The following is a 14,314-nucleotide window of genomic DNA, read 5'->3' as shown; positions in this document are numbered from 1 at the left end:
CAAATGGGCCAGATGAATATCTGTCAAAATGTGGGAAACACTGGCTGATGCAGGGGGGATATGGCTTGCCAAACTGTTTGACAGCAAAAAGTGAGAACATAGTGATTACGTGGGGGAGCAGTGTGCTAATTCCTTTCTACAAAAACAAAGGAGACATATATGACTGTGAAAACTTTAAGGGTATAAAACTCACATCACATACCCTTGTAATCTATGAATGAGTCCTTGAAGACCACCTATCTGAACTTCTCTCTTTAACAGAAAGTCAAGATGGATTCGCAGCAGGAAAGGGAAACACAGATGCCATTCATGCAATAAGATTAGTGATGGAAAAATGCAAGAGAACAAGCAAAATATTTGGTTGGTCTTTATACATTGAGGAAAAGCTTCTATAAAGTACCAAGATCATTAATATGGCAAGCTCTAAGTGCACTGATGCCCTGAAGTACTATAACTGACTTGTGATGGAAATGTACAACTATGACCAGACCTCTGTCAGAAATTCTGCAGGTATCAAAACACAGGTGCTCATAAGGGGAGTGCTGTAACTCCTTAATTGTTCAGTATTGTAATGAATTATTCAAGACCAAAGATACAAATACCAACCCTATGAAACCTAGCTGATGAAGTATCAATTATATCTGCTAATTTCCAAGAAGTTCACGAGAACCTAAAGGTGTGGAAGAAGCTACATGAAACAAATAGCTTATGCATGGGTAGAATAAAGACAGAGTTCATGATGGGCAACTGAAGTCCTGATGCCACAAAAACCACAGATACTGATCTTGATAATGTCACACTTCCAGGAGTTAAAAATTTTAAGTAGCTGGGTTCAGTAATAACAGAGGAGCTATCAACTGAAGCAGATATAACTCAAAGAATAATATCTGTTTAGAATATGTGATGTAAGCTTTCAGGGATTCTGTATGGTCCATAAATTCCCATAAAAACCAAAGACAAAATTTATAAAATGGCTGTAAGACCAGCACTGTTGTATATTAGTGAAGTCTGGACAGCAAAAAAGACTCAGGAACAGATTCTGCATATAACAAAAATGTGTGTTATGATGAGTGGGCAGAATAACATTGAAAGATAAAGTGTTCAGTGAATTCATAAGAGGTAATTTTAAAGTCATCCCTATAAACAAGAAACTCTCAGAATCCAGGCTGCAGTATTATGGTTGCATAACACAAAGATCTGAAGGCACATTGTGAAATTATTAGGAAAGCCAACCTTGAATAGAAGGTACAAGCAAGGACATAGAAAGAATGATTAATATTTGATATTCAATGATTTTTCTGTGCCCTAATTATAAATGTTCTCTCCACTCATTTTTAAAGTCTTTTGCCGAATTCGACATGTCATTGCTACTTTCATTCTTCACTGTGTTTTTCCATTTGTTATGTACAGGGATGAAGAGAATCATAAATGCAAAAATGCAGTGCTTTTGTTTGGAGTTTAACCTATAAGCAGATTAAACACAGTCTGCTGAGGCACAAATACTGCTGCTATGATTTAGAATTGAGAGTGTAGAATAGCTATAGACAAAACAAAATGCAAATTCTAAAACAATTAAAACATTAACATTTTACAATGGTATATAGCCATTTACAGGCTTTTACATGATTATGTCTACATGTTTTAATTAAAATGCTATTTTAGTGAGTAATTGATGCTTCATAAATTTCAGTTCAGAAGGTATGTAACTGAACACTTTGTGTTGTTTGTGTTTGTGATTATTTTGTTTCAAACCACAGAGTATGTAGCATGTGCTTGTGTGTGTTATATGTACAGAATGTGCACGTGTGACGACTCCTACTGCTACTGAGACCATGTTGCCTTGGAAGCGTGACGACGAAGGCGAATTAAGCACTGGTCCTGTCAAGCAGAGCGAGTTCCCTGCCTGGTGTTCCAATAAGGAATACCTTGCATACAATTCACCTTCTGCTACATTCCTAGGTAACTAACAACCACATCCCTATTCCACAAATCCACAGCTGATGTTTGTGGTTAACAAATTTGTAAATAAAAATAACAAATTTACTAACAAAGTTAATGCATAGTTGATAGATTACTGTATTAATCAAAGCACTATGTCAAGTGCAACAGTATCATTACTACTTTCAACACCTGTGAGTTAAAGAAAATTGATAAAATGGATGAAACAAAATAGGCAATCAAATGAAGGTGCTGGTAGCTGAAACAGAAAAACTGCCAGTTTCATTGTAAATAAGATTAACTTACTTTTCTGGGATTCTCAAAGTATTTGTCCCAATGTATTAACAAAATAGTCTATTGGTTTTTGAGCAGTTCCAACTTTGAATACTGGTGGTGCACTAGCCAGTATCAGACAAGATGAAAATGATACAAACTACATGCTGGGAAGGCAATGACAGTGACTTCAGTTTAATGCTACAACATTCAGATGACGGAAGTCATCAGTAACTCTAGATGTCATAGTTCCAAAATTTTAAAACTAAAGGGATATGACTGGAATATTACAAAGGCTTGAACAATGCTGTTTAAGAAAAAATTGTACGGGAGGCATAAGTAATGCTAGGTCTCAAGACAGCTAATATTTTACTGAACAAACAGCCTTCTAAAGTTTTACACAGAAAACAAAGCAATACAATGGCTTTCTTCTCACCAGTGTGTCAAAGAGAAGTCATTTTACTTGACTGATATCTATTACAGTTCATATCTGTACAAACACATCATTTTCAAAAGTTCTGTTCTTGAAAATAGGCACTTTCTTGCATGATACATCATCATTAGTAGCATCTATATGAAAGATACTTACAGCCAAGCTGTTGCAGATCCTAGTAAGTACCATATTTCTAACTGCCTAATTATTTCTGAAAAAGATTTTTCATAGTGACCACTGTAATTCGTAATTCAGTACTCTCAGGGTCAGAGTGTATAACAAATGGTATTCTTACTTCCATTCCTGCCATTCCTTCAGCATAGACAGCCAGGGCTAATAATTACACAACAATTAAACACAATGACTTCCGAACCTATATTTTTCCATGCTACAGGTGAACAATTACATGTTAAGTCTACTATTGTGATGCCTGTCGGTGTCACTTTCTTTTATAATTATTTGATTTCTAACTTCATTATTTGACCAGAATAGCATACCATTATGCACTTACTAACAATTAATTTTTAAATTTGTAAGGTAAAATCATAAAATATTTGATATTATAGTGTATTACATAGCCCAGCTTTCCATTTCAGATCTGTCTTACTTACAAGTACACTGATGTAAACAAATAGGACTGTTATGCTTTATAGAGAAATGTGAACTAAACCAAATGACAATACTTAAGAAATTGAGCACTTATTTACCTTGATAACATTGACTGTCGTTATTGTAGAGGCATATGTATTACAGATGATGAAGATATTGAAGAAATTTATGATATGATAAAATAAGTTATTCAGAGAGTTAAGGGATATGAAAATTTAATAGTCATGGGGGACTGGAATTTGATAGTAGGAAAAGGAAGAGAAGGAAAAGTAGTAGGTGAATATGGGCTGGGGGTAAGGAATGAAAGAGTAAGCTGCCTGGTAGAATTTTGCACAGAGCATAACTTAATCATAGCTAACACTTGGTTCAAGAATCATGAAAGAATGTTGTCTACGTGGAAGAGGCTTGGAGACACTGGAAGGTTTCAGATAGATTATATAATGATAAGACAGAGGTTTAGGGACCAGGTTTTAAATTGTAAGACATTTCCAGGGGCAGATGTGTACTCTGACAACAATTTATTGATTATAAACCGTAGATTGAAACTGAAGAAATTGCAAAAAGGTGGGAAATTGAGGAGATGGGACCTGGTTGAACTGAAAGAGAAAGAGGTTGTAGAAAGCTTCAGAGAAAGCATTAGGTAATGATTGACAAGAACTGGGGAAAGAAATACAGAAGAAGAATGGGTAGCTTTGAGAGATGAAATAGTGAAGGCAGCAGAGGATCAAGTAGGTAAAAAGTTGAGGGCTAGTAGAAATCCTTGGGTAACAGAAAAGATATTGAATTTAATTGATGAAAGGAGGAAATATCAAAATGCAATAAATGAAGCAGGCAAAAAGGAAGACAAACATTTCAACAATGAGATCGACAGGAAATGCAAAATGGCTAAGCAGGGATGGCTAGCAGGCAAATGTAAGGATGTAGAGGCAAATAGCAGCCTACAGGAAAATTAAAGAGACCTTTGGAGAAAAGAAAACCACCTGTACAAATATCAAGAGCTCAGATGGAAAACTAGTCCTAAGCAAAGAAGGGAAAGCAGAAAAGTTAAAGGAGTATACGAGGTGTGGCTAGAAAAAAACCGGACTAGTACTGGTGAAACAATAAAACGAATGCAATAAGGCTGAAAGTTGCGTGGCCTGTCACGTGACTCTCGCTCCGCCTACTGCTCGAGTTTCATCTGCCTCCTGCACTCAGTCTGCCCGTGGCGTCTGTTTTAAGTAGTTGACGTTTTGTCTGTGCGTCAGAAAATGTTGAGTGTACAGAAAGAACAGTGTGTTAACATCAAATTTTGTTTCAAACTAGGAAAATCTGCAAGTGAAACGTTTGTAATGTTACAACAAGTGTATGGCGATGATTGTTTATCGCGAACACAAGTGTTTGAGTGGTTTAAACAATTTAAAGATGACCGCGAAGACACCAGTGATGACACTCGCACTGGCAGACCATTGTCAGCAAAAACTGATGCAAACATTGAAAAAATCAGTAAACTTGTTCGACAAGATCGCCGTTTAACAATCAGAGCAGTGTCTGAGTTAACAGGAGTTGACAAGGAAAGTGTTAGGCAGATTCTTCATGAAAGTTTCAACATGAACAAAGTGTGTTCAAAAATGGTCCCAAAGTGTCTCACAATTGAACAGAAGGAACGCCGAAGAATGATTTGTTCTGACATCCTGGAAAACATTGAAAGTGATCGCACCTTCTTACAAAATGTTATTACTTGCGATGAATCGTGGTTTTTTACTTACGATCCCGAAACTAAACACCAATCGGTGCATTGGAAAACTCCTGGTTCTCCACGACAAAAAAAAGCACGAACGTCAAAATCGAAATTCAAGGCAATGATGATTGTTTTTTTGACATCAAAGGGATTGTGCACATTGATTGGGTACCAGAGGGACAAACAGTGAATCAGCATTACTACATTAGCGTCCTGGCTACCCTACGTGAGCGAGTACGGAGAAAACGGAACGATTTGTGGAAAAAAAAGTCATGGATCCTTCACCAAGACAATGCCCCAGCTCACAGTGCGTTGTCAGTGAAGACGTTTTTGGCAACACACAACATTCCCATCTTAGATCATCCACCCTACTCACCTGATTTGGCCCCCTGTGACTTTTTTCTTTTCCCTAAAGTCAAGTCAGCTTTGAAAGGAACTAGATTTGAGACTGTTGAAGCAGTAAAAGAAAAAGCGATGGAAGTAATGTACGGACTTACCGAAAATGATCTGCAGCATTGCTATGAACAGTGGAAAATTCGTATGGAGCGGTGTAGAGACATTGAGTACATTGAAAGAGATAATATGAAATTGTAAATAATTGTAAATAAATGTTTTTTCCAGCATCAGTCCGGTTTTTTTCTAGCCACACCTCGTATACATAATCTATACAAGTGTGATTTACTTGAGGGAAATATATGGAAATGGAACAGGACGTAGATGAGGATGAAATGGGAGATATGATACTGCATGAAGAATGTGAGCAAGAAGTATGAGACAGGTGAAATAACCTCAGACTTCAAGAATAATACAATAGTTCCAATACAAAAGAAAGCAGGTGTTGATAGGTGTGAAATCAGTGAGCTATTAGTTTAATAAGTCACAGTTGCAAAATACTAACACAAATTCTGTACAGGCGAATGCAAAAATTGGTAGAGGCAGACCTCAGGGAAGATCAGTTTGGATTCCATAGAAATGTTGGAACATGCAAGGCAATACTGACCCTATGACTTATCATAGAAGATAGATCAAGGAAAGGCAAACCTACATTTCTAGCATTTGTAAACTTAGAGAAAGTTTTGACATGTTGACGGAATACTCTCTTTCAAATTCTGAAGGTGGCAGGGGTAAAATACAGGGAATGAAATGCTATTTACAATTTGTACAGACATCAGATGGCAGTTATAAGAGTCAAGGGGCATGAATGAGAAGCAGTGGTTGAGAAGGGAGTGAGACAGGGTTGTAGCCTATCCCTGATGTTACTCGATCTGTATATTGAGCAAGCAATAAAGGAAACAAAAGAAAAATTTGGAGTAGGAATTTCAGTCCAGGAGAAGAAAGAAAGACTTTGAGGTTTGCTAATGACATTGTAATTCTGTCAGAGACAGCAAAGGTCCTGGAAGAACAGTCAAATGGAATGGACAGTGTCTCAAAAGGAGGATATAAGATGAAAATCAACAAAATCAAAATGTGGATAATGGAATGTAGTCAAATTAAATCAGGTGATGCTGAGGGAATTAGATTAGGAAACGAGACACTTAAAGTAGTAGATGAGTTTTGATATTTAGGGAGCAAAGTAACTGATGATGGTCAAAGTAGAGAGGATATAAAATGTAGACTGGCAATGGCAAGGAAAGCATTTCTGAAGAAGAGAAGTTTGTTAACATCAAGTATAGATTTAAGTCTCTGGGAGTCTTTTCTGAAAATATTCAAATGGCATGTAGCCATGTATGGAAGTGAAACATGGACAATAAGTAGTTTTAACAAAAAGAAAATAGAAGCTTTCAAAATGTGGTGCTACAGAAGAATGCTGAAGATTAAATGGGTAGATCACATAACTAATGAGGAGGTACTGAATAGACTTGAGGAGAAGAGGAATTTGTGGCACAACCTGTCTAAAAGAAGGGACCGGTTGGTAGGACATGTTCTGAGGCATCAAGGGATCACCAATTTAGTACTGGAGGGAAGTGTGGGGGTAAATATCCTAAAGGAAGACCAAGAGATGAATACACTAAGCACATTCAGAAGGATGTAGGTTGCAGTATTACTCAGAGATGAAGCAGCTTGCACAGGGTAGAGTAGCAAGGAGAGCTGCATCAAATCACTCTCTAGACTGAAGACCACAACAACAACAGCATGTATAACAAGCCTTCTGCAGCATACATTATATTCATGTATACTTTTCTAAACACTTTTGGGTCTCAAATATATCAGTGCAGCATACTTCATTAATGCTTTTTATAAGTTTTGATTTGATGATATAAACAGCCTGGTCTCCTGTACCTTTATGAGTTTCCACAAAAAGAGAAATGAACACACTTAATGTTAGAATGCTAAACAGTTCATGAAAGTAGAAAATCTAAAGTTAGATATGGAAAGGACATAGATAGATATTTTAGCTACATGTGACATGCAAGTGTAAGAAGAGTGATATTTCTTTTTTCAAGTGTGGCTCACAGAAAGGCATTGCAAAGGTGGGAATAACAGCCAGTAGGGCATTGGAAATAGATGAAAGTACTGTCTGTAACATAGTGATGATTGTTGATGGTGAATTTGTTGGTCACAGAGTTGGAAGACACTGGAATTCTATTAGCATTTGATAATATTATTAAAATTTGTCAAAGAAGATTGGAATTCATTGCAATGATAGAGTAGAATGTAATGGCTGGTGAAGATAGGTGAAAAGATATAACATGAGAGTTCCAGTTGGTAAACAAAATGATAAGGGAGAAATAAAATAGAAGGCTATGCTGAGCACGAGTTAATCAATATGAATACAATTTATGAAGGCCCTGAGAAGAATATATAAGGAGAAGATGTCAGAAGGTCAAGAAAAAATTGCACCATACTTTGATGAAATAAAGGTTCAGGAGTCAAGTCCAGTACAACAAGAGCTATCCAGGTTCTGCCAATGATATTTACCATAATATAACACTATAATGAAGTTCCAGTAACAGTTAAAGAGAAAGCAACAGAAACATTTGAACCTAGATAAATAGTTGTTGTTTTCATTGTTGTTGTTGTTGTGGACATCAGTTTGAAGACTAGTTTGATGCAGCTGACAAGGTGGAGGAACTAAAAAGCCAGACTACTTTGCAAGAAAAGAATATGTGATGAAAGAAATCATGGCACTTCAAGGTCTGTGTGGAAAAGAAGTAAGTAAGTACCTCAAGAAAACTATTGACATTGAAAGAGGCACAAAAACTGAGAGCCATGGGTAATATATGACATAGTGGCATAGATTAAGAAAATACAAAAAATGTTCTAAATGAACAGCAACAATAAAAACGCAGGAGAAATTGGCTTGTGCGATTTCCTGGGGGAAACACTTGCAGTGAAATGTGGAGTACAGATTTAGGCTGTTATAATAAATTTATTACAACACAGATATACAGCCCAAATATGTGTGCACTATACTATTGTTCAAAGTGAACTCCAAGTACCAAAGGCAATGTATGTGACCAAACATGCTTGGCTGGCTACTATGCATGGCATGGCTTACTCATTTCTGAATGAAAGGAGGGAAAAACCACGTGGTGTTATGATTACTGTCTCATTTCAATAAATGCAGGTGGCATTGGCTGAGGCAGAGTGGATGTTAATGGGGATGGCTGTATGTAGATTGTTGATCTGTGTGAATTTGTAGCGGTGGTATGCTGGACTGTGGGGGTGACAGGGTAGTGAGTACAGTAACATCAGGACCCACTAGCATGCTAGGAGGCGAGTGTTGCAACCTAGGAGCTGTGGTAACAAGAAACCCATCAGCTGATAATATTGATGTAATCATGATCAGTTTGATGTCACTGGGCAGTTTGTAGCTGTAAATTAACTATCTGTTGAACAGGCAACATGTTTTAGTTGAACAGACAACATGTTTTAGTTTTGATTTTTTTCTCAGTTTCATGGTGAATTCCTCTCTGCTGAGATATCATATGCAAAACCTGAGGGACACAGAGGACATGTGCACACTGTAAGAAAAATTCATTGTACTAACATGAGTTGTTGGGGGCTCATGAACTGCAATGTGTAGCGGCCCTATGTGTGTGTCCATTGCCAATGCCATGACATTTGCTGTTTCATTGATATTAGTTGTGCAGGGAGTGTGCTGCAGGAAAGGACATGTGGCATCCAGCTCATATCTTACAGAACACTTCACGATCTTCTGATTATAACATTTGACAGTCATCAAGTAACTGTTGATGGTTGTCATATGTGGAGCACATTGAAGGTGCTGCCATGTATGGTGATGCCATGTATGGATTCATCACTGTTGATTTTCTGAAGGGTTCAGCATATCAAATCCAGGAAAAAGTGGAAGTATCAGAGGAAATCTGCACCCAAGATTGGTTCACAAGTGTGTGTGTGTGTGTGTGTGTGTGTGTGTGTGTGTGTGTGTGTGTGTGTGTGTTGCTAAGAAATCTAGCACATAGACTCTATTGTGTCACTTAGGATATGGGCAAAACTTGTTTGATCCAAGTGTTTTTAACATTAGGTGGCATCTTTGCACACTGCAATTGGGTCATGTCAGCTGCTAGTGATTGTGGACACCGTGTCACACTAGTTACATGACTGAATGCAAGTCCAGAACTGTTCGGGTCATGGAGGCTGCCCACTACAGTGACCATTGTTGTCCAAGACATTTGTGTATTTTCGTTCCAGAATCACAAAATTCTTGTCAGCCAGGACTAATTTGCTTTCCATTTTTTATTTTCATGTGAGATCATTGTCATCTGGATCTGTGGTGGTACTTTGATGAGCCATAGTGTCCAAAGAGTGTTATCTGGCATGAGTGATGAGGAGATAGCTGTATACAGATGTCTAAATATGAGATGGTGTTCTGTTATCCACTGTGTCCTTGAAAATCACCTGTCACAACTGCACAACTGTTGCTCCAATGCTTTTGTGAGCCAATGGAACAACTCATCTTTGGTGCTGCTCAATTTGCTGTTAATTGTGGCTGATAATTTGGGCATGCTGTCCTATGTTGCTCAAAAGGATGACAAACTTGGAACTGTCATCAGTGATGCCACATTGCTGGGTGTTCCTGTCGGAATGGTGGTAGCTTGCTCACAAACATTTTGTTGTTGACATGCTGGGCCATGTGATGCCCAGTCAGCTGGGCCTCACATGGGGTTGTGAGTGGATGTGGCTGGAATGTGCTCAGTGTAGGTTGGCCTATAAAATCTGACAACACAAATTTGCATAGTCAGGAAATAGTGTAGAACATTGTCTTGTTGGAAAGGTTGAGCAAACTCTGTACCAAAATCATCAAGGAGATCAAAGTCATTGCACATTGGTCATGCACATGTGGCCCATTGTTGTAGTTAACAGCACAGTATGGAAGAACATCACTTTTCCATTTCACATACACTGTAGTTTAATATGTGCAGTGAAAAACATTATACAAAGCACCTTGAGAGGCACTAAACTTCTAAATGTTTTTCACACAAGTGACAATAGTGAGATGACGCAATTGTCATACGAAGGCATTCAGGCAAGATGCACTGATGGAGTTGTAATGGCTGAGCGGGATTAGCCAAGCGTTCTAAGGCACCGCAGTCATGAACTGTGCGGCTGGTCCCGGCGGAGGTTCGAGTCCTCCCTCGGGCATGAGTGTGTGTGTTTGTCCTTAGGATAATTTAGGTTAAGTAGTGTGTAAGCTTAGAGACTGATGACCTTAGTAGTTAAGTCCCATAAGATTTCACACACATTTGAACATTTTTTTTGGAGTTGTAATGGCTGCTGTTGTTTATTGTGGTGTCCCCACTGTGGAAGTTCCTGGCACCACTATGGAGATTCATGGCGAAAAAGCTTGCAGTGAAGTGCAAAAAGTAGATTTCGGCTGTTATAAAAGTTTATTACGCTCACAGTCATAAAACTTGAATAAATGTGGACTAAACAATTGTTCACAGTGAACTCCAAATTCCAAAGACAATCTCCTCATGGGAGCTCAACCGCTGACCAAAGAGTCATATTATTTCATTATTGATGGTTGAAAGTGAGATCACAGTGAAGGGAAACCGTAGTGAAGATTCAGTTCTTATCTTTGACTAGCCTTTCAAAAAGCTTCATACGAACTTGGAAAAAACAACATTCGGGTATTGATAAAAATACCAGCCAGACTCTTCAGGATATCAGGTCAAAGACTGGAGAAAGAACTATAGTTTTGTTTATTTATTATCTCTCCATTGCATCTTATACAGTCCGTCATACTTTATGATGCCAAAAGTCATAATCCTAAGGTTATACTGTATTTATTTATATTTGCACATTCTGTTCTATAGATGATTATTTAAGACATTATACTGGCTACCTTGCTGCCTTGTACAGTAAGTGTGAATGTTTGATATTATTTTTTTCATTTTCTCTGTAATAATTCTAAGCTTATAGGCAGCCACTAATATTTTGAGATGTATGTGAGGACAGTGGTGATAAGTTTAAGTTTTTAATTAAAAATATTTATGAATGTCCTAATGTTTTTCCCAGTATAATTCTGTTAGATATCTTTTGTATCCCTAAAAATTTCGGTGTTGCAGGAAAATTACTCCAGAATATGATTCCATATTTTATGTTTGAATGTAAATGTGCACAATATGCACTCACAATTGCCTGTTCATTGGTGCACCTCCCAGGATCATTAAGACATAAAAGCTTTTACTCAGATGTGGTACTGGATTGTCTTGGGGACAATACAAGTAACACGAATAGCAATGGTAATCATTTACCATGTAGTTGATGTGTTGGACGGTTGATAGGCACATAAACAGTACTCAAATTTTTCCTCAGCTTTTGGATAATGTTCTTCTTCAGAGTCAAAAATCAAAAGAAACATACTTGGCATAATAAGAGAGGAAAATGGATTATTAGTACTGGACAATATGTGGTAATATGAGAAATTAAAAAAGGGAAAAAAGTTTTGCAGGTGAACCTAAGTGAGTGGAAGTACACCTAAAACAAGGGGAGATTTAAGATGGGACAAAATAGTGGTACTGGAGAGAAAAAAAGAAAAGGAGATACAAGGAATAGAAATTATAGAAGAAGAAATAAAATGAGACTAGAATAAATTATCATTAACTACAGCCTGGTGGTGACGAGAGTGAAGCACATATTATGTAACAAGTTCTTGTCTGCAAGCATCAGAGGTACTGATACTGAGAGGAGCAATCTCATCCCTTATCATATGCTGAAGAGTGTGCTTTGGGTGTTCTGTGTTGCAAAGTATATACACTGTCTGATCAAAAGTGTCCAGACACCTATTAGTGGAAATTAATACAGGATCCATCCATCCTTCACTTTTATGATGGCTTTAACTGTACTAGGGACACTTTCAATAAAGTGTCTCAATATCTGTGGGAAAGCAACAGCTCTTTGTCACCTGAAAGTGTTATGTTGGGAAGACAGGACTCTGTGCAAAACAGTCCATTTCAGTAATGTTATTGTCCAGAAATCAAGCTTTAGAGATGCTGCTTCAACAAACTGCATTGTCATGCTGATACATACAATCATCGCCTCCAAACTGTTCCTCTACTCTATGCAGGACACAATGCTATATAATGTGTTCATATCCTTCTAGATTTATCTTTTTCTTAAATGAAAGAAGGGGACTACACCCTAACTGTCAAAGACACCCCATATTGTAACACCACCTCCTTTGTAGTATACTGTTGGTACTACACATGTTGGCAGGGAACATCCTTCAGGCATTTGCCAAACCTCAACTGCCCATCAGAATGCTTCAGCATATAGCATGATTCATTCTATATCTACTTTACTCCAAATTGCCAATTTCCAGTCATCCACTGTCCATGCGTTGGTCTTTACACCATCTCAAATTTCACTTAGCATTGATTATAGAAATGTGTGGATTATGAGGAGCTGCTTGACATATTGCATCTGCATCTTCATTACTCAAAATCATCACTTTTTAGTTGCCTACTCTGCAGCTGCATTGACCTTCACACCATCTCAAGTGTGGCTTAGCCTTGACTAAGAAAATGTGTGGCTTACGAGGAGCTGCTTGATGCTTGTACCCCAATCTTTTCAATTCCCTGTGCACAGTCATTGTGCTAGCTGAACTGCTGGTAATACTTTGAACTCATGAGTGATTCCTTCCACTGATTTCAGGCAATTTTTTTTTTTTTGCAACCACCCTCCACAACTTCTGAAGGTCACTGCCCATCAGTACATAAGGGCAGCCTTTCATTGGTTTAGCTGTCATTGTTTTTTAAAGTTTACACTTTACAGTCACATAACCAACAGTTGACTTGGACAGCTTGAGGGGGATTGAAATGTCCATAATGGATTTTTTGCTCTGCAGTGACAGCTTCTCTCCTAATGAAGTAATACACCCCACCTCATTTCATACTTGTGGATCCACCTCTCATGGCAGCTAGTTATCAGTCTGCATTACATAGGGGTGTGCCAATATTTTTTACTTTTTTTCAGATGATGTACTCTGCATGTGCAGTCATCATTACGGATAGCTTAACAGACCCACATAAAAGACAGTACAGTAGCTGCACAACAAACTTCAGCACTTATACTTTGACACCAGCCATCTTTTCCACATGAATGTTTCATTTGTTTAGTGACTTTAAAAGTGCCAGCTTTAAAATCCAAAGGAAGTAACACACAACAGTGATACACTATTTTTTTAATTACACACCAATTCATTTCATTCTTTTAAAATGTAATGGAACATTAAAATGTTCAATGCAAAGAGATCTCTGGCACTAGCTACAGATCATAAACTGTGCATTTTGAGAAAAAGCATGTTACCAATGTCAGTTCACAAACCTCCTACTAATTGCATTGAATGGTACTTCATGCTCAGGCTGTGGTGGTTTGAACTGAGTGATGGACAACCAGTTTGCATGAAAGTTTAAAATCTGTACTTTCAGAAGGTTATAAGGTTATAACTGCATACTGTCATAATTATGATGAAATTTTCAACCTGGATCAGTTTCTGGGGCTGATGTCTTGCAAATGTGCATTTATCTTCTTCAGATATGATTAGTGACCAAACACAATGTCATTGGGAATAGAAATGCCATTCCGACAAATTCTCTTTCCTCCACTCGTATGATTTAATACCTGGAAACATCTGTCCATCTACAATTTGTTGAATATCTCATTAGTCTATTCATTCTCTCACTTTTGCTCACTTGGTGATTAATCTTAGTAATCTTCAACTGATGGTTCAACATTTATTTTTTCACCTTCTATGGCCGGTATTACACTATTAAATTTCTTTGTCCAATATCTTTGTCCAAAATCTTTGTCAAAGATATTTGATAGTGTAATAGGGACTTTGTCAAATGTTGTCCAATATTTGATCAAATCTAGGG

The 14,314-nt window shown here is 37.6% G+C and overlaps 1 protein-coding gene across 1 annotated transcript in view; it reads left to right on the top strand.

The window, feature by feature from the left end:
* The window catches only part of LOC124789035 (sodium/hydrogen exchanger 3), a 627,528-nt gene that overhangs the window by 604,729 nt on the left and 8,485 nt on the right, over positions 1-14,314 (top strand). The window contains exon 13 of the mRNA XM_047256324.1: positions 1,795-1,959. Coding sequence (XP_047112280.1) covers positions 1,795-1,959 — 165 coding nt within the window. The remainder of the gene's footprint in view (positions 1-1,794; positions 1,960-14,314) is intronic.

Source organism: Schistocerca piceifrons, chromosome 3, assembly GCF_021461385.2.
Source record: "Schistocerca piceifrons isolate TAMUIC-IGC-003096 chromosome 3, iqSchPice1.1, whole genome shotgun sequence".
NCBI classification, from domain to species: Eukaryota; Metazoa; Arthropoda; class Insecta; order Orthoptera; family Acrididae; genus Schistocerca; species Schistocerca piceifrons.
Note: the sequence above shows the minus strand (reverse complement) of the source record. Positions and strands in the feature narration are given on the sequence as shown.